This window comes from Muntiacus reevesi, chromosome 10 (assembly GCF_963930625.1).
Source record: "Muntiacus reevesi chromosome 10, mMunRee1.1, whole genome shotgun sequence".
Taxonomy (NCBI): Eukaryota; Metazoa; Chordata; class Mammalia; order Artiodactyla; family Cervidae; genus Muntiacus; species Muntiacus reevesi.
The window spans coordinates 59,303,807-59,326,098 of record NC_089258.1 but is presented as its reverse complement, the minus strand read 5'-3'; the positions used below and the strand labels follow the sequence as shown (position 1 = coordinate 59,326,098).

The 22,292-nt window shown below is 40.8% G+C and overlaps 1 protein-coding gene across 1 annotated transcript in view; it reads left to right on the top strand.

Moving 5' to 3' along the window:
* TRIML2 (tripartite motif family like 2) overlaps positions 1–21,453 on the top strand; it is a 27,904-nt gene extending 6,451 nt beyond the window's left edge. Inside the window, exons 6-9 of the mRNA XM_065946533.1 lie at positions 73–173; positions 2,934–3,467; positions 19,839–19,953; positions 21,303–21,453. Coding sequence (XP_065802605.1) covers positions 73–173; positions 2,934–3,467; positions 19,839–19,953; positions 21,303–21,453 — 901 coding nt within the window. The remainder of the gene's footprint in view (positions 1–72; positions 174–2,933; positions 3,468–19,838; positions 19,954–21,302) is intronic.
* Positions 21,454–22,292: the final 839 nt, after the last annotated feature.

The window sequence follows — 22,292 nt, the reverse complement described above, 5'->3', positions numbered from 1 at the left end:
TGATGAGAGCCGTCTATGGATGGAGGAGCCTGGGGTCTGCATAGATAACTGAGATCATCATTTCTCTCACAGGAGTGAGTCACTGCTGCATCAGTTTCTACAGTCCGCCCAAATCACAGACCTGAGTGTGTGCCAAATAACGGGAATGAGCAAAATGCTCAACGTGCTGCAAAGTAAGTTGACACATGTCCGTAATCACAGGACACTTTATATTTGTATCAATTCCAGATAGCTGAAGGATTTAAAGAGACTCTGTATTTGCAGATGTTTCTCCCATGGTGTGTATTTTCACTGACCTAGTAACATCTTTTGAAGAGCAGAAGTTTTAGATTTTGAAGTTCAGTTTATCATTTTCTTTCCTATGGTTTGTGCTTTTTGTGGCCTAAGAAATTTACCGCAACAAAGATTTCCTTCTAGAAGTTTTAGTTTTAGTTTTAGCTCTTAGGTTTATTATTCATTTAAAGTTAATCTTTATATACTATTGAGGATATGGTACAACTCTCCTCCTTTTTTGTATATATGTGTATTTAGTTGTTCTAACATCATTTGTTGAAAATCACTTGAAAATGAACAGACCTGTTTCGAGTCTAATAGGTTCATTGATCGTTATTTATCCTTTTGGTAATATCATACTGGCTTGATTGATTATTCTATAGAAGTCTTAAAATTGGGCACAGTGAGTTCTCCAGATTTTTTCTTTAAAAATAATTTTGGCCACTCTAGATCTTTCTCCACATAAATTTTAAAACGAGCTTGTTGACTTCTACAGAAAGCCTTCTAGAATTTTGGTTGGTGTTACACTGAGTCCGTAAAACAGGTTTGGGGATAATGCGATATATCTCCATTTATTTAAGTCATCTTTGATTTCTCTCAACAGTGTTCTATAGTTTTCAGCTAATATTGTACCTATTTAATTAGACAGATACCTAAGTGTTTTTTAGTTCTATTAATGAAATTAAGTATCAGTTTATTTCTTCCTTTCTACTCTGTAAGCCTTTTCTGTATTTTTCTTACTTATTGCACTTACTAGGACCTTCAATGTAATGGTGAATAGGAGTGGTGAGAGTCTTTTTCTTGATCTTAGGGAGAAAGCATTGTCTTTGACCTTTAATGTTAGCTGTAGGTTTTTCCACAGTTGCCTTTTGTCATGTTGAAGAAGTTCCCCATCTATTCTTGATTCAGTGAAATTTCATATCATGAATAGATGTTGAACTTAAGAGATGTTTTTGTCTATGTCTACCAAAATATACATTTTTTCTTCATTATTGTGAATTATGTTTGCTTCATATGTTGAGCCAACTTTGCATTCCCAGGATAAACTCTTGGTAATAATGTTTTATCCATTTTATATATTGCCAAAGTGTATGTACTAATGTTTTTAAAATAATTTTTGCATTTATGTTAATGCATATTTTCTGTAGCTTTCTTTCCTTGTAATCATCCATTAGCATTTTAATACATTTTATTTCTAGGTAATCTTATTTAGTTCTTTGTCAGATACACTTAGTCTTGCTTTTCTTAGTTTCCTGTATTCTATTGGAGTAGAAGTTTTTCTTTTTTCTTTAAACATAGAAGGAAAATTTATTGTAGAGTTTATGCCTGGCAATTCCAGTATGTAAAGTTCTTCAGATTTTTTTCTGCTTGTCTCAATTTGAGTGTGTGGTTAATGATTTTTTTAAATAGTGAGCTTTCCTTTTTTCCTTAGATATGATTTTTAGAAGTTCTTTTCGAATAGGAATAAAAGGTGTAGATTCTTTCAGAGACAATTTGCATTTATTTCTGCCGGTCTTCTGAAAATCCTAGGATCTTGGGACAAGCTGAAATTTAAAATTCAAGGCTTCTGGTTTTTAAGACCACTTTAATACTGATATGAATTAGGTCCAAAGATTCATCTTCACTTGCCCATAAAAGTTTCTAGTGGATTAGATGGTAAAGAAAGAAATCAATGACTGCTATACTTTCATGGCTTGACCAACTATAAGTGATGTGTTCCACTAAAAAGTAGAAACTGGGAAAGGATAGGTTTGGATTTCCATTTTGGATAGAGAATGTTTGAAATTCCTGTGTTTTGTCCAGCTGGTATTTGTCTTTTTAGAGGGGTAAGTCATGAACGTATCAGTTCAGTTTAGTCGCTCTGACTCTTGGTGACCGCATGGACTGCAGCACGCCAGGCCTCCCTGTCCATCACCAACTCTTGGAGCTTGCTCAGACTCATGTCTATCGAGTCACTGATGCCATCCAACCATCTCATGGGCATATAGAAGATGTTTAAAACTGAGGCTAAATGAAGTCACTTAGGGTAAAAGAATATACAGGGAGTAAAAAGGAAGCTCGAGGGCCGACCTCTGAGAAGTCACAATATTTAGAGGCTGAACAGAAGGAGATGAGAAGGACCAGTTAGAGATGTGAAGACACGTACCACTTTCATTCAAGTATGAGAAATCACAGTGAGCCTTCTTGACTTCAGCTTGATTTTTCTGGAGGAGTCTCACAGGTTTTCAGGCCTCTAATATATTCACTTTTGAGTTACTCAATGTTAGGGGCCTGCAGGCAGCAGTTTCCAGATGTCTCTGCTGCACCCTGGTAATATTTAAGATAAGGAGGGAAGTTCAGTCACAGGCCAGAGTCACAAGTCAACTGCTCTATGGGAGACTCCAGTACTTCTGTTGGTTCCAGGCTTGGGGAAGATCTTTAGGGAGTTCAGAGTTGGATCCTAGGTGATACTGGGCTACGACTGGGTGTCAGGTCATTCTTATGGCCTGGCAGAATTCCTTTCTGGTTTGAGGTCCCTTCATCTGGACTTTCCTAGATTGCCTCTCCAATATTTGTGGCTGAGACTGGTGCCATCTCATTAGGAAGCCCCTGATGTTAGAAGTCATCAGTCGCTGGCACTGACGAACCCCTCGGGTAACTAAATTTCTTTCTCCCTGCAGGACCTATAACTTTGGACCCTAAAACAGCTCATCCCTATCTGGTCTTGTCTGAGGATCTAAGAAGTGTGAGACTGAGAAACGTGCAGCGTGGTGTACCCGGTCATCCTGAGAGATTTGATTTCAGTGCCACCGTGTTGGGTGTGCAGCGCTTCACCTCAGGCCGGCACTACTGGGAGGTGGACGTGGGCAGGGCGGCGCAGTGGCAGCTGGGCGTGTACAGGAGCTCCACCGTCAGAAACAGTTCTGGAAATAAGGTCTTACTCACAGGATCTCTCATGGGAACTGATCACACCTTCTGGGCTCTTCCCCCTTTCAGAAGGATCTCCTTCAGAGAGCGAGTGCACAGAGTTGGAGTTTTCCTGGACTATGAGTATCAGCAGATATCGTTCTATGATGCCGCAAAGGGCTCCCTCATCTATAATTTCTCTTATCTCGCCTTCCAGGGAGCTCTCAGGCCTATGTTTTCTCTCAGTATCTCCAGTGGAGGCGTGAATTCAGACTCTCTGACTATCTGCCTCCCTCACGTTTCTCCTTGTAATGATACTGTTGGCCCTCAGTCCTCTTCAAGGTGTGAAATCTAATAACCACGAGAGCCCAGAAAGTTACAAGCATGACTTTGTATAAATAATTTTACAAAGTAAGCCAGTAGAAGATTTTTAGCACTTGAGTTGGAACCCAGTTGAACACCCCAGAGCTTTTGCATTCATGCAGCCCATAGGCTCACAAGAGTTGGACAGTACTAAAGCAGCTTAGCACGAAGGCACAGCACGGCTTTCAACACCCTTTTCGTGGAAGTGGTTGCATTTAAGCTGAATCCCATGAATGATAATAACTAAAGGACCCCATGCTAATTAGAACAGCAAGTGCCTACGCAGCATAAGATTGGGAAATTAAAGGAGAAAATAGTCTGGGATACTTAAGACTGGGTTAAGGACTCTTGAGATTTCTGAAAACAGAATTGGGTATAATCAAGACTTTAGATTTGAGAATGTCACCAAACTGACATGTGGAATGGAGACATCCTATTCCTGATGCTGTCAAAGAGTTCTATCATCATTCCACATGGAGGACAACTTAATTTCCCCGGATACATTATCTCGGTGGGGAGGAGGTATTGCAGAAAATGTGAGTATTTCCAAGTTGTTTCAAGTATTCTATTTCTTTCTTATAAGAATATTAAATTTCTTAAAAGAAATTAGACAGTTTGCTGCTTTGTTGTGGTGTTTTGTGTTTGCCTTCGTCTTTCTCTATTTGATTACCCACTGAAAATTTTTTTCTGTAGCCTTGCTTGGGGCTTCGTACAATGCTAAGAAGACAATGAAATATTTATTAGAGGGACTTTTAGTGAAAGGTTTATCATGCTGGATCTCCATGTTTTTAACAGCCTGTAAGTGTGTATTAATCCTTATTACTTGAATGTAGAAACTGAGGCTCAAAGGTGATCTTGGCTGAAGTGTTGCTCTGCAAAACAGCTGTATTTGATATAATAAGAGCAAATCCTGGAACATCACTGCACCAGTTATAGCTTCTTATATACAAACAACAGTTGCAATTTTTAAAAATTCTGTTTACTTTTTTATCTTTATTTTGTGGCTGTGCTGGGTCTTTATTGTTGAGTGCAGGCTTTCTCTAGTTGGAGCAAGTGGAGGCTATTCTTTACTGTAGTTGCAGCAAGTGGGGCTCTTCTTTATTGTAGTTCCAGTCAGCAGGGGCTACTCTCTAGTTGTGGTGCTCAGGCTTCTCATTGCGCTGGCTTCTCTTGTTGCAGAGCGTGGGTTCTAGAGTGTGGACGCAGTAGTAGTCATGCACAGGCTTAGTTGCCCCTGGGCATGTGGAATCTTCCTGGACCAAGGCTTGAACCTACATCCCCTGCATTGGTTGGTTGGTTGGTGGATTCTTAACCACTGGACCATCAGGGAAGTCCTTTTCCTTTTGTCTTTTTTTTTTTTAATGTTTTGGCCACATTGCAGTGTGTGAAACATCCCTCACCAGGGATTGAACCCATGTCCCCTACTGCAGTGGAAGCACAGAGTCTTAACCACTGAACCTACCAGGGAAGTCTGCAACTTTATATTTATTTGGACAGTTCTTTGATTGTCTTTCCATGAGATTTAAGTACCATGACTATTTCTGCTCATTCTTTTATGTTAAACAGTCCTTAGACCATGAATTCTCAAATATGTATTGTAAGTGAGGAAGAAAGCATTAAGTAGTGTTGTATATTATGGCGCTGGGTGAATGATGCTTAGAAGTTAAACGTCCTGGAAGAGAGCTGCACTTGTGTCAGAACCGAAAGGTCAGTAAACAGATTCAGGCGAACTGGTGGTTGAGTTTGTTACAGCAGCTGCAGTGAAGTACCACAGACTGAGTGGCTTACACCTCAGAAGTGCCTCTACTCGTAGTTCTGAAGACTAGAAATGAAGGTGTTGGCAGGTTTGGTTCCTTGTGAAGACGGTTGCTTGCCTCTCTCCTGGCTTCTCGTGCTTGGCTGGAAATCTTTGTCCCCTGACAGGTATGTCACTCCGTTTTCTGCCTGTCTTCACTTGATGTTCTCCTTGTGTCTGGTCTTTGGCCTTTAAAAAAAATAAATAAGGGCATTAGTCACGTTGGACCAGGGCCTCACCCTACTGTATGGACTCATTTTAACTTTAATAGTGACCCTGTTTCCAAAGAAGGTACAGGGGATTAGGAACTTTCTCTTGGGGGTTGGGGTGGTGGTATAGCAGTTGAAGCTTCTGTGTGTGCTGAGTCACTTCGGTTGTGTCCAGCTCTTTGTGATCCTGTGGACTGCAGGCTGCCAAGTTCCTCTGTCCCAACAAGAATACTGGAGTAGGTTGCCGTGCCCTCCTCCAGGGGAGCTTTCTGACCCAGGGGAGCTTTCTGACCCCCATCTCTTAATGCCTACCTGCATTGTCAGGTGGGTTCTTTACCGCTAGTGCCACCTGGGAAGCCCGTGGTGGGGGATGACAATTCAACCCACAGCATAAGCGTTAATGTAAAAATAGTTTTTCATGTACAACAGTGAGTTTGTAAATTCTGTGTATCCTATAAGCACCCGAGGTGTTTTTTTTTTTTTTTTAATCCCAGTATTCATCACCTCCCCCCACTACACGTACATTAATTACATCAAGATCTCTGAGATTAGGGACTTCCCTGGCAGTCCTTGGTGGCTCAGATGGTAAAGAATCTGCTTGCAGTGCAGGAGACCTGGGTTCCATCCCTGGGTCAGGAAGATGCCCTGGAGAAGGGAATGGCAACCCACTCCAGTATTCTTGCCTGGAGAATCCCATGGACAGATGAGCCTAGCAGGCTATAGTCCATGGGATTCTGAAAGAGTCGGATGTGACCGAGTGACTAATATTTTCTCTGGCAGTCCAGTGGTTAAGACTTGGCCTTCTAATGAGGGAATGCAGGTGGTGCAGGTTCAGTCCCTGGTCAGGGAGCTAAGATCACACATCCCTTGTGGCCAAAAAACCAAAACGAAACAGAAAGGATCTCTGGAATCGGAATCTAGGCATCACTTTTCCAAAGTTCTGTGGGTGATTTGCAACATGCAGCCAAGATTAAGAAGTAAGTTTAATAAAGGCAAACAGAGAACAGCTGATTTGGTCAGTGACTCCACCGCCTTTTGTGTGGCTTGGAATTTTAATCTGTCAGAGGTACCGGATGTGTGGTGCTAGTGCTGGGGGGGCAGGCTGTTAGGTCAGAGATCAAGGTGAGCCTGGATGCCTTCTTTAGTAACAAGCATGTGTAGTTCACATGACTGGGACTGCCAGTCAGCCTGATCTCTTAGGAAGATTGTTGACCAGCTCAGGGGTAATTGGAAGGCACTCTAAGAAACTATATGTCTCAGATAACTGGGCTCAGTAAGACCTAGGAACTCTCCGGCTATTGGAAGAAGCTTCCGGTGGTTTAGAACAGGGGTCCCCAGAACCAGGCCGTACAGTAGGAGGTGAGCAGCAGGGGAGGGATATATGCATATCTATTATCTGAATATATTTATATATGTATGTATATATATGTATGCCTATATTCTAAAGAGAATGAGGGAGACCAAGACTTCCCACTGATGCTGCATTATGATGAATTGTATAATTATTTCATTATATATCACAGTGTAATCATAATAGAAATAAAATGTACAATAAATGCAATGTGTTTGAATCATCCCCAAACCATCCGCCTTCCCCCATCTGGGTCCGTGGAAAAACTGTCTTCCATGAAATCGTCTCTAATGCCAAAAAAGCTGGGGACCACTGCTTTGGAACACCTCGGGTTATCCCCCCACACTAGGGATGTATCTCTACCCTTAGAACATTTCGAGTATGATAAATGTACGTTGGGCAAAAAACTTCAGTAAAAAACTGCAGTTCCATTCTGTAGTTATAACTTGAAATGACTTCTCTGCCCCTATATAGAACACTTAAGTTGTGAGACTGTTTATAGCTGAACTGCTAACACATTTCTGGGAAGAGCCCAGGAAGGCTCACAGCCCATACCGGTCTAGACCTACTACCCTCCGCTGGGAGTCAGGGGAGTCTGCCTGAAATAATCTGGGGCTAAAAGAAGAAAAGGTAAGTGACCTCACTGCAGTAATTCTCTTAATCTTGGATAAAGAAAAGGAATTGGGATAGAGGAGATAATGAATTCATGGAGAATGGGCAAGTCGTTTAAAACTTTGATTTCGTGCAGTCCCTGATTAGAATCTGATAAATGACATCACTGGTACACTGAAGTTAAAAAGAACATAGATGGGAAATGGAAAAAGTTGGAGAAGGTTGCATTTTATCTGTCCTGACAAATTGGAAGGTATACATCGGAGTGGGACATTTGCCCTGAAGAGAACCAAATGTGAGATGAGAAACTCACCCCAAGTGAGAGGAATTATGTGCAATAGATGAATGTGGTACAATAACAAAAAGGTTGAATTTAAGTATTACATGTTAAATTTTAAGTTTGTATATCTACTGTCTGCAAGGTAAGGTTCCAAATGCTTTATATGCATTACCTCATCTGAGTCTTCTAACTCTTGAGATAGGTGTTTTTGTTTTATTGAGTCAAAAATATGCTAAAATCCTAGAGATAGTGTTACAAACTCTTAAAAAAACAGGTTATTCATTTCTTTCCACCCAGATTGTATCTCCCTAAAGGTATTCAGTGAGATCTGAGGGTGACTGGGGGAAGGTGGGGGAAGTTGAGGCTTGGTAAAGATATGAAAGTGAAATCCATGTTTCTCAAAAGAAAGCAGTTGAGGGGGCTTCCCTGTTGGTCTGGGTCAGGGAACTAGATCCCGCATGTTGCCACTGAGGAAAAAAAAAGATCCTGCGTGCCTCAGTAAGACCCATAAGATCCAACCCAACCAAATGAATAAGTAGTTTTTTTTAAAAAAAGCAGTTGATGCAGATTTAATGTAAAATTGTTTTCCTGGAAAGTATTTATGTATTTGTATAATATTTTGAAATGTTATGTAAGCTTTTTTTTCCCCCAAATGAGTACTTACGAGTTTTGTGTTCATCCTAATGAACATTCTAACCTGCTAAAGAATACCTGTGTTTGTGTGTGTTGTTTCAGATAGTAATACTGTGGTGATTCCAGATGCTGGTGGGTTTTCTCTTTGAAAAAGGGAGTGGTCTAAGCCTTGTTGTTCAGTCGATAGGTTGTGTCCATCTCTTTGCGACCCCATGAACTGCAGCACACCAGGCTTCCTTGTCCTTCACTATCTCCCGGAGTTTGCTCAGACTTGTGTCCATTAAGTCGGTGATGCCATCCAACCATCTCATCCTCTGTCATCCCCTTCTTCTGCCCCTAGTCTTTCCCGGCATCTGGGTCTTTTCCAGTGAGTTGGCTCTTCACATCAGGGGACCAAAGTATTGGCATCAGTCCTTTTAGTGAATTTGGTGGCAGTCTCCTTATTTCTGTAGTCTGTGACATTTCTGAAGCTAAAAGCCATTTCTGTGTTTGATGTTGAGAGTCAGAACTTCAAACATGTGAATTTATTCCAGGGACTATAAATGTGAATTTCCTCTGAGAATATGCTGTCTTTATTTTCATTATGGAATTTCATGACTTGTATAAGTAGAGGCGGGGATACTAGTTTCCTGGACAATTTGGGGAACTAGAGGAGGTATATGACATACCAGCCTCTTTTCAAACGCTTTTAAAAAGTACATGTGAGTATCCATCAGGTGTCTTGCCATTCCTAGTCAGAGCCAGCTATATTCCCAAATGTGCCAACCTCATGCTTTATGTGAACTTCAGAGGTTCACTTTGTCTCAATTTACTTTGAAAATCACTGGCCCCTTTAGTTTGCCCCCATTCTGTGTTCAGTATGTCAGCAGTACCTTCAGTATGTATCCTAGGCCAGACTTTTAACCAGGTTCCCTCTTGCCATACGAGTCTAAACTCTTCTTTCTCACCTAGACTACTGTGGCAGCCTTCTAAGTGTGGCTTTCATTCTTGGCTTCCTCCATCTATCTTTCACAAAGAAAGCCCTTTCCTGAATATTCTATCTCATCCTGTCTCATTTTCTCGCCTCTTACTCGCCATAATTTCCTTTATAGCATTGATCATTACCTGAAGTAATATTATTTAATTTATCTTTCTTCCCTCCGTGGCATGAAAACTATATCATGGCAAGGACTTTTTTTTTTTAATTCGTTGGAGGCTAATTACTTCACAACATTGCAGTGGGTTTTGTCATACATTGACATGAATCAGCCATGGCATGGCAAGGACTTTGTAAGAATGGTGAACAAGATGACCCACAAATATTTATTAACTGATTTCTGTATGCTAGGTATTTGATATGAGAAGATAGCTCAGATCTCTGGCATCATTAGTGGATGAAAGCCCGACCTTAGAGCTTTGGAGTAGTTTAGTCTAAGGGACTCTTAAGAATTGCTTTCTGTGAATTTGCTTATTGGGCTTCCCAGGTGGCTCTTGTGATAAAGAATCCACCTGCCAACGCAGGAGACATGAGATGTGAGTTCGATCCCTGGGTTGGAAAGATCCTGTAGAGAAGGGCATGGCAGCTCACTCAGTATTCTTGCCTGGAGGATCCTGTGGACAAAGGAGCCTGCTGGGATACAGTCCATAGGGTAGCAGAGAGTCAAACATGACTGAAGCAACTTAGCACACACATAATTGCTCATTTTTATTTTTTGTAAAGATGGCAGCTCCTAGTGAAATAAACTCCCCCAGGGTCATGTCATCATCCAGCTTTACTGAGTGTGTCTCTCAGTGCATGGGTTTAGAACCGGAACTTGGCGTTTTCTGTTTTTGCTGTTGTTTGCACAGCATTTTTTTCTTGCATGGATGGAATTTAGTAATCCTGGCCTTAGGGGCAAAGGTCACATAAAGTTTCTGCTAACCAGAGGCTATAGCTACTAGATTAAAAAATAGACCATTACAGGTTGAAATTGTGTGTAAATTAGAAATTCTAAGAGCCATTTTCAAAATTCTCCATGGCTTGCCCTTGAGTGTCAGAATCCAAATTCTTGACAGCCCTGTTTTAGTTAATGGTTTCTCAGCTTTGAAGCACTTGCAGTTTTTCTCATTGGGTACATTTCTCTAAATGAGAGTTCTTATGCAAGGATCAGAACTCTTCTGTCATTTAAAAAAACTAGGTCCAAGAGAAGATGCTACCTAATACCATTGAGTGTCAAAAAATATATATTGACTGGGTGGGAACACGATGGGTCCCCCCCCTTCCATGAGAGGGGGGTAGTGGCTTTTCTTTTTGTTTGACAGTGCAGTGCAGCCATACTTTCATAGGGTATACTTAAAGAATGCGTTTTGCCTTTAGAAAAGATGTCTTTATTTACCAGTGTTTCTCTCCTTAAATACTGTGAATGTCCCACAGTAACCACTCATTGAATATTTGGTTAATCGATTTCTTGTTCAAATATAAATGGCCTTTTTCTTTATGTTTGGTTGATGGTGAGATTCCATACTTGAAAGAGAAAATAAGTTAAATCCTGCATACTGAATAGTGAGACCCAGGCCTCTACCCGACTTGGCTTGTAGAATGCTGGCAGTCAGAGGTTTATCTGTTGCCCCAAGGCAGAGCACTGAACCAAGAGCAAGGTCTCCTAAAGGAGAAGACCTGGGATTTGGTGTCCCACGTAGTTTCCCAATCACTTTTTAATAGACAACAAATGGTGATTTAAGAAATACCTGTAAAGTGAATGACAACGACCAACCGTAAGAAGTAGAGTTTAAAGGAAAACTTCAGAACTCATTAATTATCCTTGGAGAGATGGAAAGATTCTAGAAATAGTGTGTTTCTATTAAAAATTTTTTAAAGAACTTAACCATATGAAAAACTATAGTAACGAAATTCAGATAAAGCGTTTGAAGGAAAAAAACCTCCCAGAGGAGAGAACAAGAAGATGAAAAATAGCTGAAAAAGCAAAGGTAAATCAATCTATTTATATCTTTCTAATCCAGGAACTTTGCCGCCTGACCAGTGGGAGTTCCAAAGAGAGAACAGAAAGTAAGGGAAGGATAGGAAAATTTCAAACAAACTTTAAATGGATGGGTTTTACATTAAATGGGCCTCTTACAAGCCAGTGTGGTGAGTGAAGACATACACACCGAGGCAAAACATCAGGGATAAAGAGAAGACCCTAACAATTCCCAAAAGGAGAGGAAATAGGGTGCAGATGTAATTTTCAGAATGGCTTTGTACTCATCAATGTTGATAGTAGAAAATGGAGGTCAAAAGGCTGTAAATATGGTCTCAAATAGGGAAGTTAGTGAAGACTCTTAACATGGTTTTAGGGCCCGAGTCAGATAATTTTCAAGGTATGTTTTGCAAGGTGGAGATCTGATAGAGGTTGGGCCACGGTTATGACATCAGATCACAGGATATTCCTCCCAGAAGGCGAGGTACCTAATGAGTCTTGATGTGATGCTGTTCCTGCTCATCAGGCTATGTTAGGTGATTCATAGGCTTGTCTTTCAGGAGTAAATTGCCTAAAACCAGTTGTTAAATTACCTTTGTTTGGTCTTAAGTATTAACAAAAGTGTGGGCCATTAGGTTGTTTTTAGTCCCATTTTTTGCTTTTGGCTTCTGGGTATGTAGGATCTTAGTTCTCTGACAAGGGTTTGAACCTGCATCCCCTGCCTTGCAAGCACAGCATCCTAACCACTGAGCTGCCAGCGAAGTCCATCAGTTCTCAATTCTTAGATAAGAAAATTTCTCCTAGTAGTTTCCAAGGGACTTCCCCTTACCTTAACCAGTACATTTCTGTACATTTCATATACAGAGATAGAGCAACATGGTGTGAATATTTTTCTGTATATGTGGGTAGGTGGCGAGATACAGGGTCATAAAAAAATGGGATCATTTTAAAGATGCTACTTTTTTTCCCTTTGTATCATCCAAATAATTAGTTTTTAATGATTTTAAAAAAATTAATTTTTCTGAGAGCCATTATTCAGTCTCCTGTTTTCTCACCACGTTAAGTCAGTGTGTGTGCATGCATGCTCAGTCGTGTCTGACTCTTTTTAACCCTGTAGACTGTAGCCCATAAGGCTCTGCTGTCCATGAGATTCTCCAGGCAAGAAAACTGGAGTGGGCTGCCATTTCTGCCTCCAAAGGATCTTCCCCATTCGGGTACTGCACCCTCTTCTCCTGCGGCTCCTGCCTTGGCAGGTGGATCCTTTACCGCTGCGCCACCTGGGGAGCCCTCATGTCAGTGTGGATCTCCTTTCATCTAAATCTCTGGAAGTTCTTTTGTGTTTGTTCCCCTGACTTACTGCTCTACTGGAGCCTGCGAGCTGGTTATTACATTTTCAGGAGTAGTGACAGTCAGCTGACATCCCGTTCATACCTTGAGCTCAGTCATGCTGTATGTTCACACCTCAGAAGTCAGTGAGTGCTCGCCTTGGTCTCCACACTCCCAGCTGGCTGCAAAACACTGACCAGCACGCCACTGCCCGTGTATCCCACTCTTAAAGTATTTCATTTGATAAGTAATTTTTCAGGAAAAAAAAAGAGAATTGTTGAACTTAGCTATTCATTTGCTATAAGGAATGCCATTTCTTATAAGCCCTCTAAGGTTATGAAACCAAAAAAAGTTATGAAAAACATAGAGTTTTAAGTTTCCATATGTTTGGAAACTGTGCTCAGTTAGATTTTGATGTTTTTCAACTCTTGTACTTTAACTCATCTGACCGCTACTTGTTCCTTTTTTTCTTTAGCTATGTTTTTTTTAACTTTTTATTTTATACTGGAGGATAGCTGATTAACAGTGTTAATAGTTTCATGTGAACAACAAAGGGACTCAGCCACACGTGCACATGTATCCATTCTTTCCCAAACTCCTCCCATCCAGGCTACCACGTAACACTGGGTAAAGCTCCCTGTGCTGTACAGTAGGACCTTGTTGGTTATCCATTCCTTAGTTACATCTTTTTCTTCAAGATTTCACGAACCTTTGAGTAAGCTGGCTGACTGGTGCAAAAAAGCTGATGCACTTCCGCGGTAGATCTTCTTGCCCATCTGGGTAGTAAAAGCTTCATTTGTAGTCAGATCATTTAAATGAGAATTCAGATGAAAACATTCTTATCCTCTGAGCTCATTCTGTGTTGTACTTCTGCTTATGCTTTTTCCAAAATCACCTTTCTACCTGTCCTCCAGTTTAGCTTTCAGAACATCTGACAAACACCTGAAAAAATGCCTGGTAACCAGTAGGTGCTTAGTATTGGTGACTTGTTATGCAGTTAGACAACTGCCAAGTTATATATGAGGCAATTTCTTAGTTCCCTAGAACCACCTGCTGTGATAGATTATTACACACTGACCGACTTAACAGATTTATTCACTCACAGTTCTGGAGACCAGAAGTCTGTGTTTTGGTAGGATGTGTTCCTTCTCAAGGCTGTAAGGAAAATCTGTCCCAGCCTTTTCCAGCCTCTGATAGATCCAGGCAGTGCTTTCTTTTCTTTTCTTTTTTTTTTTTTTAAGGTGGTCCTTTCTTATAGCTGCATTGCTCCATCCCTGCCTCATCTTCAAATGGCCTCCTTCCCCTCCTCCGTGTCTCAGATAAGGACACTTGCCATGGGATCTACTACCCATGGAATTGCATAGATCTGCAAGGACCAATGGAGAAGGCAATGGCAACCCACTCCAGTACTCTTGCCTGGAAAATCCCATGGACAGAGGAGCCTGGTAGGCTGCAGTCCATGGGGTTGAGAAGAGTCGGACATGACTGAGCGACTTCACTTTCACTTTTCACTTTCAAGCATTGGAGAAGGAAATGGCAGCCCACTCCAGTGTTCTTGCCTGGAGAATCCCAGGGACGGGGGAGCTTGGTAGGCTGCCATCTATGGGGTCGCACAGAGTCAGACATGACTGAAGCGACTTAGCAGCAGCAGCAGCAAGGACCAAATGGTCACAGTCATAGGTCCTGGGAATGAAAGCATCTATATACCCTGGTTTTGGGGTTTTTTTGTTTTTTTTTTGGTTGCACTGGGTCTTTGTTGCTGTGGGTGGTTTTCCTCTAGTCGTGTCAGGCAAGGTACTCTGTTGCGGTACATGGGCTTCTCATTTTGGTGGCTTCTCTTGTTTCCACCCACGGGCTCTAAAGTGTGACGGTTTCAATAGTTGCCGCTGGTGGGCTCTGGAGCACAGGCTCAGCAGTTGTGGCACATGGGCTTAGTTGCTCCATGGCATGTAGGGTCTTCCCGGACTAGGGATCGAACCCATAACCCTGCATTGGCAAGTGGATTCTTACCCACTGCACCACCAGGGAAGTCCTCTTTATATCTTTCTGAGGGCCACCACTCAACCCAGTTATAGGTTCTAGTGCTAGAAAACTGAACAAAACACTGAGCTTATAAGAAGTTTAAGTCTAGACAAGCACATAGTCAGAGAGCTACAGTCTTGAAGAGTCATACCAGGTATTAGCAGAACACAGAGGAGGAGTACTTTAACTCATTATAGTATATACTGAGTGAGGCGAATTTCTAAAAAAATCTTAGAGGGGGCCAAGCAGCTTCTAAGCAGAAGTTTAAAAGATAAATTTGAGTTATCTAGGACAGTAGCCTCCAACCCTTTGGCACCAGGGATTGGTTTCATAGAAGACAGTTTTTCCTTGGGTGAGAGATGGGGAAGGAGACATGCTTTCGGGATGATTCAAGTGCTTTACATTTATTGTGCGCTTTATTACTGTTACATCTGCTCCATCTCAGATCCTCAGGCATTAGATCCTAGAGGTTGGGGACCCGTGATCTAGGACAGTGTTGGTGACTTGGAGAAGGTCATCTTGGCAAAAAGAATAACTGCATGAAGTCAAAGAGAAGTAGGTGTTTTGAGTAGGAAAATTCCAAGGAGTTCAGTATTGCTGGAATGGAAAATTGCTCGTGGGTAGTGGTGAGTAAAGGTAAGATAGGAAGTGGTGAGGGCCTCTCTGATTTGATATGCTGTGAGATCATTTGGGGCCCTTGTTCCAGTGCTGACTCTGGTGAGGCAGACAGGAAATGTGCTTGCAATTCTGCATCTCTGAATCCAGATGCTGACGCCCTGTATCTCCAGACCTTACAGAGCTGCACAGAGTAGATCGAAATTCTGCAGGTGTAGGAGGAAATGAATGAAGTAGGTCAGAGTTAACTGGAATGATCCAGAGAGCCTTTCCACTCCAAAAAAATGTTGCTTGATGGAAACATCTGTTTCTGCCACATCTTCCCATTATTTTCCAAGAGAAATAGGAATCAGTGTTTTTATCTGAAATTGTTCTAACAACTGAAAGAAAAAAAAGTTGATCAGCTAGTTCTAACTTTTGACCTGTGTCAACTAGTTCTAACTTTTGACCTGTGTCAGGACCTTTGGGAGAAGACAATGGCAACCCACTCCAGTACTCTTGCCTGGAAAATCCCATGGACGGAGGAGCCTGGTATGCTGCAGTCCATGGGGTCGCGAAGAGTCGGACATGACTGAGCAACTTCACTTTCACTTTTCACATTCAAGCATTGGAGAAGGAAATGGCAACCCACTCCAGTGTTCTTGCCTGGAGAATCCCAGGGACGGGGGAGCCTGGTGGGCTGCTGTCTATGGGGTCGCACAGAGTTGGACACGACTGAAGCGACTTAGCAGCAGCAGCAGGACCTTTGAGATGCTTTTAAGAAGAGTCCCCGTGGCAGAGTGCAATGAAAGAATAGTCAAGAAATAACCTGGGATTTCCCTGGTGGTCCAGTGGCTAAGACTCAGCCCTCCAAATGCAGGGGCCCTGGGTTTGATCCCTGGTCAGGGGACTAGATCCCACATGCCACAACTAAAGATCCCCAGTGCTGCAACTAAGACCTGGAGCAGCCAAATAAATACACATAAATGAATAAATAAAAGAAATAACCTTACTGGGCTTCCCCCTGGCTCAGTGGTAAAGAATCCAGCTGCCAAGGCAGGAGGACGCAGGTTCGATTCCTCGTCAGGGAAGAGCCCTTGGAGGAGAAAGTGGCAACCCACTCCAGTTTGCTTGCTGGGAAACCCCAAGGATAGAGGAGCCAGATTGGCTACAGTTTGTGGGGTCTCAAAGAGTCAAACATGACTGAGTATAGAACACAACTTTACTGGAGACAGCTGAGATAAGGATGGACTGAGACATGAGACCTTCTACTTACTTTTGAAACACCTGTGATTATCCCACCAAAAAGGCAGAACTAGCAAGTGTCATGAAGCAAATTCTAGTTGATGGAAATGATGGCTCATTCTGAAGAGATGGAATGACCTTATGGACATTATTTAGTATAAAAAAACAAGAAAAACTTCCTGATTTTTCTCTTGTGACCATAGAAAAATGAATCTGGAATTTTAGTATGGCCAGTGTTTGGTAAAAGGTAGTTTTCTCAAGGCATAACTTGGTATGGAAGCACCATGGAAGGGCTTGAATGTAAACCTTTTAAAATCAGGCTCTAATTTTCATTTGGCAAGATCAAGTAACTTTGTGTCATCCTTGAAGGGATGTCATCCTTGAAGAGGTGGCAAGAATACACAGAACTATTCAAAAAAGATCTTCATGACCCAGATAATCACGATGGTGTGATCACTCACCTAGAGCCAGACATCCTGGAATGTGAAGTCAACTGGGTCTTAGGACGCATTACTGTGAACAAAGCTAGTGGACGTGATGGAATTCCAGTTGAGCTATTTCAAATCCTGAAACATCTTTCTGAAACATGCTGTGAAAGTGCTGCACTCAATATGCCAGCAAATTTGGAAAACTCAGCAGTGGCCACAGGACTGGAAAAGGTCAGTTTTAATTCCAATCCCAAAGAAAGGCAGTGCCAAAGGATGATCAAAGTAAAGTGAAGTCGCTCAGTCGTGTCTGACTCCTTGTGACCCCATGGACTATAGCCCACCAGGGTCCTCCACCCATGGGATTCTCTAGGCAAGAATACTGGAGTGGGCTGCCATCTCCTCCAAAGGATGATCAAACTACCTCACAATTGCACTCATCTCACACACTAGTAAAGTAATGCTCAAAATTCTCCAAGCCAGGCTTCAACAATACATGAACCGTGAACTTCCAGATGATCAAGCAGATATTCAAGAAAAGGCAGAGGAACCAGAGATCAAATTGCCAACATCCATTGGATCATTGAAAAAATGAGAGAGTTCCAGAAAAACATCTATTTCTGCTTTATTGACTATGCCAAAGCCTTTGACTGTGTGGACCACAACAAACTGGAAAATTCTTCAAGAGATGAGAATACCAGACCACCTGACCTGCCTCCTGAGAAATCTGTATGCAGGTCAAGAAGCAGCAGTTAGAACCGGACATGGAACAACAGACTGGTTCCAAATTGGGAAACAGTACATCAAGGCTGTATATTGTTACCCTGCTTACTTATATGCAGAGTACATCATGTGAAATGCTGGGCTGGATGAAACACAAGCTAGAATCAAGATTGCCAGGAGAAATATCAATGACCTCAGATATGCAGATGACACTACCCTTATGGCAGAAATTGAAGAACTAAAGAGCTTCTTGATGAAAGTGAAAGAGGAGAGTGAATAAGTTGACTTATAACTCAATGTTAAGAAAACTAAGATCATGGCATCTGATCCCATCACTTCATGGCAAATAGATGGGGAAACAGTGAAAATGGTGACAGACTTTATTTTTTTGGGTTCCTAAATCACTGGAGATGGTGACTGCAGCCATGAAATTAAAAAGACGTTTGTTTACTCCTTGGAAGAAAAGTTATGACCAACCTAGACAGCATATTAAAAAGCAGAGACATTACTTTGCCAACAAAGGTCCATCTAGTCAATGCTATGGTTTTTCCAGTAGTCATGTATGGATGTGAGAGTTGGACTATAAAGAAAGCTGAACACCGAAGAATTGATGCTTTTGAACTGTGGTGTTGAAGACTCTTGAGAGTCCCTTGGAAGGCAAGGAGATCAAATCAGTCCATCCTAATGGAAATCAGTTCTGAATATTCATTGGAAGGACTGATGCTGAAGTTGAAACTCCAGTACTTTGGCCGCCTGATGGGGAGAGCTGACTCATTTGAAAAGACCCAGGTGTTGGGAAAGATTGAGGGCAGGAGCAGAAGGGGACGACAGAGGATGAGATGGTTGGATAGCATCACCAATTCAGTGGACACGTTTGAGTAAACTCCGGGAGTTGGCGATGGACAGGGAGGTCTGGTGTGCTGCAACGAGTTGCCTGGGGTTGCAAAGAGTCAGACAGAACTGAGCGACTGAACTGAATTGAACTGAAGGGCCACATTGATGGTATTCTCAGGAAGTGGGGTTGAAATGTAGTCTAGGTCCCCCTGTTGACTGAAAGAACAGTTCTGACACCCCCAAGGAAGAAGGCAATTCACTGGAGATGTTTGCATCTATCCTGTTTTCCCGTAGAGGGTTGGGGACAGAATTGTATGGTTCAAGTAAGCCGGTTTGTTGATTTAACTAATACGCTATGATTCAACTAATATCCTATGAGCTAGGTGGTTTGTTGAACGTCCTAAGAGACTGACCGAATGTTTTCCTTACACTTAAGAAAGGAACTAATGTATTATCTTCCTTCAAATTTAGTCATGAACAACTCCTTTTGACAGCTCATGGAAAACACTGGAAGTTTGTGTTGTTAAGTGTCTGAGCTATCATGAGCGACTGCCTCCAGCTCCATCACACAAATACAACTGTAATTAATTCGATATGGAGTATTTCTTGCAATTCCCCTTCCACTATTAAGGTTTTAATTTATGTAACCGGAATCATACTATGTATAATTATAAAATGCACTCTGTTTGATGACTAAATTATAAGGCAACTTGTTTTTGAAATGTGTTTTTTGAACAGATACTACACTTTTCTACATCTACTCACCACCCAACCAAGTATTTCTCTCTGGAGAGTCTGTAAATATACAAACATGTATATAGTTCTTTTTAACAAACTAATTACAGTACTTTTCCACATTTTTTCTTCACAAAATAATACATCATGGAATTGTTTTATCTCTCTGTTTTCAAAATTTTACTGAAATACGTGATGTTATAACAGACAGCCTTGTATAACATTTCATATAATGCATGTTCAATTATATTTTAGAGGGAAATTCCTAGTAGAATCAAAAAGCATATGCCTTATGATTCTTATATATGTCATAATTCTCCACAGAAATACCAACATGCATTTTAACTTACAATTCTTTCTTTCCCTTTGACTCAGTATGATCCTTCTTATAAGCATTCTTAATGCATTTAATCATTTTTTAGAAATATGCATGTATAATATATGTGTATATATGAGCATATATATATGTGTGTATGTATATAAGCATAAGTTTTTGTGTGTATATATATATCTTTTACAAGTTGATAACCTTTATTATAAATAGATTCTACAGCCATGTGTTCCTTTAAACATGTAAATGGTAACTGAATTTTCAGATGTGCTTCACAAATGGAGTACTTTACTGCTGGGCTCAGAAACTGAAGGACTCTCAGAAGAGGCTGGGGCCCGGCTGGAGGCCGAGGCTGGGGCCCGGCTGGAGGCCACGGCTGGGTGTGTGTTGAGAGGATGCCATCACTAGCAGAGGATATCCTCACAGTTGCTAATTGTGGATCTGTGGGTCTTGCTTCATGCACACACACACATATAAATATATGAGTGTGTGTGTATATATATACTTCTACACATTCTACATTGGGAGAGTGACTAAAGAATAAGTAAACATCTGTGAACCCATCACTTAATTTGAAGAAAGAATATATGTGTATGTGTGTGTATATATACATGTATATTACTAGCGTCTTAGATGCTTTCTACAGACTCCTCCCTGATCATTTCTCTCTTCCTCCTTTCTCAAAATAATTAATATTTTAAATTTTGCATTTATATCTTTTACATGTTTTGTTGTCTTGTTTCTTTGTTTTCGTTTTTGGCCATGCCCCCACGGCATGTGGAATTCTTGTTCCTTGACCAGGGATCAAACCCGTGCCCCCCTGCACTGGAAGGGAAGAGTCTTAACCATAGGACCACCCTGTTTGTTTGTTTGTTTTTTAATTTATAAAAGTTGTCTATGTATTAAGGAAGTTACTCTTTTCTAATATTAGTTGTAGACTTCTCCTAATGTTGTTTGTTTTATGTTGCTTTTTTTATAGTTTTTGCAGTTTCTCAGTTTTGTGCGATATTTAGAAAAACCCTCCCCAATGTGACATTTTTTTAATCCCCCTTTTATGATTAGTTTTCTTTTACTCTTGTTGGCTGGTATCTTTGCATATGCTCCTTTCTGAATTTTAGAATTGGTATTCAATCCTTCCTTAGAATATCACTCCCATCATAGATGTTTTTTGATATTATTTCTGGCCACCTGTGAAATCTTACGTTTACCCTTTTTCAGAATCTTTATCAATAGAGGCTGTTTGTTGAATAATTAACAATCTAACCTTGGAATTTTCAGTTTACCTGATGCTGTAGCTGTGGATTTTGCAGAAAACAGTTTCTAATGCAGAATGTAAAGAATATCTAGCCTGGAAGAATCTTACTGGATTTGAATGTGCTGTTTTCATTCTTAAAGAGTATTAATACTGATTAATATAGAAAATTTGGGTTGACTACATCAATTTCTACCACCTGGAGGTAAACCAGTGTTGTTAACATTTTAATGTATTTCCTTTATGAATATATACATATTTTTAATCTTAAAAATAAATTAGGAAGAAAAAAATAAATTAGGATTAAGATATTTAGTATTTTATAATGTCTAAATATTTTCCTGTGTCAATACAAATCTAAATCATTTTAATGACTGTATAGCTCCATCCTGTCAGTTTACCATAAATGAATTACCCCATGTTTTGGTTGGATTCAGTTAAGTTACTTATAATTTTGTTTATCTGTACATATGGCAGGCAGTATGGCCTGGTTTTAGTCACACATAGCTCTGTGTTTGGGGTGGAAGTTCCTGCAAAGTGCTTTTCAGGTGGAAGTGATAAGGAAGTAGAGATTGGAGACTTCTGGTATACCTGTAGAACAGAGTCAGACCTTGTAAAAATAATGTAGCGTTATGGCCAGTGGTGAGAAAAGATCTTACATTTTAAAAAGTGTTTGTGTTTAGTTACTTGATTCATGTTAAAAGAAGAAATCATGCTTGGAGAAGTCCATGATGCAAGACTGTTTATTTGGGTTTGATAAGGAGGAGCCAGTGGCAGCATATGGGTTCAGAACCTACACAGGCCCTCATTCAGTGATGTGTAAAGTTAGACCCATCCATCAAGAGACAGCTTAGAGCTGTGCTGCTTGAACTGCATTGTTCAACACTAGCCACTAGCCACATGTGGCTATTTAAATTTAGATTAATTAAAAGGAAAGTGAAATAAAAAATTCAGTTCTTCAGCCAAACTGGCCACATTTCAAGTACCCAATTCTTGCAACCAGTAGTCCCCACATTGGACAGCCATGTAGCTACAGAATAGTTCTATCATTGCAGAAAACACTGTTCTAAAAAATTAAAGAGAGCATTTTACAAAATACACAGCGGTCAGAGAATGGGTAGGAAGGATCCTATTGGAAGGGGTTTTAAAAAATATGCATTTTTTTTTTTTTTTTTTTTTGCTTTTGGCTACAGAGTGTGGCCATCTTACTTCCTTGAACAGGGATTGAACTTGTGCTGTTTGCAGTGGGAGAACAGATTCTTAACCACTGAACTGCCAGGGAATCCTAGAGAGCTATTTTTGTAGTCCATTCAAAGATAGTGTTAATAATAAGGAAAAACAAGGATTAATGTGAGGTGATGTTCAGTTGTTATGGGGTATTAAACATGGTGCTCTATTTTTTAACTTGGGGAACTCAGAGATACAAATGTCATGGAACACATAAGGGACAGCAGGTGGAGGGGGCAA